A 3726-nucleotide genomic window follows, 5' to 3' on the forward strand; every position below is an offset into this window, starting at 1 on the left:
CCAGGGATGAGGGGAGTCCGGGAATGGGAGAAGTTCCAGGGATGGAATGGGGTCCCTGGGACAGGGAGGGTTCCGGGAATGGGGGATCCCAGTGACAATGGGGGTTCCAGGGACGGGGAGGGTTCCGGGAATGGGGGATCCCAGTGACAATGGGGGTTCCAGGGACGGGGAGGGTTCCGGGAATGGGGGATCCTAGGGACAAATGGGGGTTCCAGGGACAGGGGGGGTTCCAGGGACAGGGAGGGTTCCAGGAACGGGGGATCCTAGGGACAATGAGGGTTCCAGGGACAAGGAGTGGTCCCAGGGACAAGGTGGGTTCCAGGGATAAGGATTCCAGGGATGGGGGATCCCAGGACAAGGAGGGTTCCAGGGATGGGGAATCCCAGGGACACAGAGGGTTCCAGGGATGGGGGATCCCAGGGACAAGGAGGGTTCCAGGGATGGGGGTTCTAGGGACAAGGAGGGTTCCAGGAATGGGGGATCCCAGGGACAGGGAGGGTTCCAGGGACAAGGAGGGTTCCAGGGACAGGGAGGGTTCCAGGAATGGGAGATCCTAGGGACAATGGGGGTTCCAGGGACAGGAAGGGTTCCAGGGACAAGGAGTGGTCCCAGGGACAAGGTGGGTTCCAGGGATAAGGAGGATTCCAGGGACGGGGGATCCCAGGGACAAGGAGGGTTCCAAGGGTGGGGAATCCCAGGGACACGGAGGGTTCCAGGAATGGGGATCCCAGGGACAAGGAGGGTTCCAGGAATGGGGAATCCCAGGGACAAGGAGGATTCCAGGAATGAGGAATCCCAGGGACGAGGAGGGTTCCAGGGATGGAGGGGATCCCAGGGGCAAGGAGGGTTCCAGGGATGTGGGATTGTCCCAGGGATGGGGGGATCCCTCAGGCACAGGGATGGTCCCTAGGATGGGGGGCTCATAGGGACAGGGGTGGGCCCAGGGACAGGAAGGATTCCAGGGATGAAGGGACTCCCAGGAATGAGGGGGTGTCCCGGGGATGGATGGGTCCCAAGGATGGGAGGGGTCATAGGGATGGGGGCTCTGAGGGACAGGGGTGATCCCAAGGACAAAGGGGGTTCCAGGGACAAGGACAGTTCCAGGGAGGGAGCGGGGTCCTAGGGACAGGGAAGGTCCCGGAGATGGAAGGGGTCCCAGGGATGGGTGAGATCCCAGGAACTGGGGGCTCCCAGTAGCAGGGAAGGTCCCAGGGACAGGGAGTGATCCCAGGGACAGGGAGTGATCCCAGGGACAGGGAGTGATCCCAGGGACAGGGAGTGATCCCAGGGACAGGGAGTGATCCCAGGGACAGGGAGTGATCCCAGGGACAGGGAGTGATCCCAGGGACAGGGAGTGATCCCAGGGACAGGGAGTGATCCCAGGGACAGGGAGTGATCCCAGGGACAGGGAGTGATCCCAGGGACAGGGAGTGATCCCAGGGACAGGGAGTGATCCCAGGGACAGGGAGTGATCCCAGGGACAGGGAGTGATCCCAGGGACAGGGAGTGATCCCAGGGACAGGGAGTGATCCCAGGGACAGGGAGTGATCCCAGGGACAGGGAGTGATCCCAGGGACAGGGAGTGATCCCAGGGACAGGGAGTGATCCCAGGGACAGGGAGTGATCCCAGGGACAGGGAGTGATCCCAGGGACAGGGAGTGATCCCAGGGACAGGGAGTGATCCCAGGGACAGGGAGTGATCCCAGGGACGGGGAGTGATCCCAGGACAGGGGGTCATCTGAGGGACAGGGATTGGGGTGTCCCCCAGGGATGGGGGTGTCCCCCAGGCCGCACCGATGTGCTGGATGATGTGGGTGATGGTTGGCTGGAACAGCTCGTTCATGGCCTCGGGGGACATCCGCAGCATCCCTTGGGACGACCACTTCACCAGGTTGACACTGGGGATGGACAGGGGACCCAGGCATCACTGCCCACTCCCGCCTGCTCCTTCCCTGTCCTCTCCCACCCACCCCACCACCCCCGTCCCACCATTGCCCTTCTCTTGCCCTCTCCCCATCCCCAACGTCACTCCCAAGATGTCCCCGTGCTCCCGAGATGTCCCCAAGCCGCGTCACCCCTCACTTGCTCTTGCGGAGCGCGGTCTCGACGTTGTGGCCGCGGTGTTTGCGGTAGAAGTCGATGAAGGAGAAGGGCAGGGAGATGTTGAGGGGGCTGGAGCGGCTCGGGGGCGCTTCCGCGCCTCGAAGGCAATGGTCAGGTCCACCCAGGCCGCCGGACGCTTGGCCTTGAAGGTGGCGATGAAATCGTCCCCGAAGATGTGGCACAGCAGCTTCTCGAAGGCCAGGTCCACGCCCACGGCCCCGTAGGGACCTCCTGAGGGACGAGGGTGGGGTCAGGAGGTGGCCCCGTGGTAGCCATGTCCCCGTGGCCGCTATGACCCCCATCACCACGTTCTCCCATGTCCCTACGTCCTCCATATTCCCGTGTCCCCGTGTCTCCCATCCCTGTGTCCCTGTGGTCCCCATGTCCCCGTGTCTCCTATGTCCCCGCTCCCGATGTCCTCATGTCCCTCATCACCATGTCCCCCATATCCCCCATATCCCCATGGCACCCCAACCCCACATCACCCCATCCCAATGTCCCCCACATTCCCATGACCCCAAACTCACGTGTCCCCATGTCCCCATCATCATCTCCTTGTGTCCCCATGTCCCCCATGTGGCTCCCCCACCCCCATGTCCCCGTGTCTCCTATGTCCCCCACCACCATGTCCCCCATATCCCCCTTGTCCCCATGGCACCCCAACCCCACGTTCCCCACATTCTCATCACCCCAAATCCCTGTGTCCCCATGTCTCCCACCACCACCTCCCCGTGTCCCCCCCATCCCGTCCCCCTTAAATCCACCCCCGTCCCACTTTGTCTCCCCAACCCACCCCCCTGTCCCTCTGTCCCCTCTCTGTCCCCCCGGTCCCCTTGCACTTCCCCCCGCCGCCACCAGGTGGAGCCACAGCCCCACCCACGGCCCTTTTGTGGGGCGGGGAGCTCCAGCCGGGTTTTGGGGTCCAGGGGGATCCCAGAGCGGGGGAAAAAATGGATGGATGGGGATCCGGAGCCCACCCGAAGCTTTGTAGAGCTCCTTCAGAGTCCCCTGCGGCTTCTCGATCTGGTGCACGGTCAGATCCACGGTCCCCCCACCACAATCGGCCACGATGTACCTGTCACCTGCGGGAGGGGACAGCGACAGGGTGGCGGTCCTGAGTGACCCCCCGCGACACCCACCCGAGGGCTGGGAGCTTGAAATTCCCTCAGGAAAATGAAGTTTTAACCAAAATATCGAGGGGTTGGGGGTGGTTTCCCCACCCAAAAAAACCAGCTGGAATTTGGGGGGGCAGAGGGTTGAAGGGATGGGATGGTGGCAGGGAGATCCCGCCCCTTCTGTGGGGTCAAGGGACTGGCCCCACCCGTGTGACCCCCATGGCAAGGGCACCCTCAGCCCCTCAACCACTCATCCAGGGGGACCCCAGGATCCAGAAAGTCCCCAGAATGTGGGAAGTCTCTGGAATCTGGGAAGTGCTCGGGATCTGGGAATCTCCAGCGGGAACCCCCACCCGTCTTCCCCCCACTCCTACCTGCCTGCATCTCCGACCAGAGCTCCCCCACTCCCGACTCCACCAGGAAGGTCCGGCTGTGCCGGGATCGCCGGAGCTGCTCCCGGGCTGAGGGACAGAGCCAGAGCTCAGCAGTGGTGTCAGGATCCCCTCAC

The 3726-nt window shown here is 63.5% G+C and overlaps 1 protein-coding gene across 1 annotated transcript in view; it reads right to left on the bottom strand.

Moving 5' to 3' along the window:
- Positions 1 to 3726, bottom strand: part of HSPA12B (heat shock protein family A (Hsp70) member 12B) — a 16471-nt gene that overhangs the window by 2234 nt on the left and 10511 nt on the right. The window contains 5 exon segments of the mRNA XM_017737377.1: positions 1634 to 1898; positions 2083 to 2188; positions 2191 to 2334; positions 3081 to 3185; positions 3593 to 3679. Coding sequence (XP_017592866.1) covers positions 1634 to 1898; positions 2083 to 2188; positions 2191 to 2334; positions 3081 to 3185; positions 3593 to 3679 — 707 coding nt within the window.

Source organism: Corvus brachyrhynchos, unplaced genomic scaffold, assembly GCF_000691975.1.
Source record: "Corvus brachyrhynchos isolate BGI_N302 unplaced genomic scaffold, ASM69197v1 scaffold85, whole genome shotgun sequence".
NCBI classification, from domain to species: Eukaryota; Metazoa; Chordata; class Aves; order Passeriformes; family Corvidae; genus Corvus; species Corvus brachyrhynchos.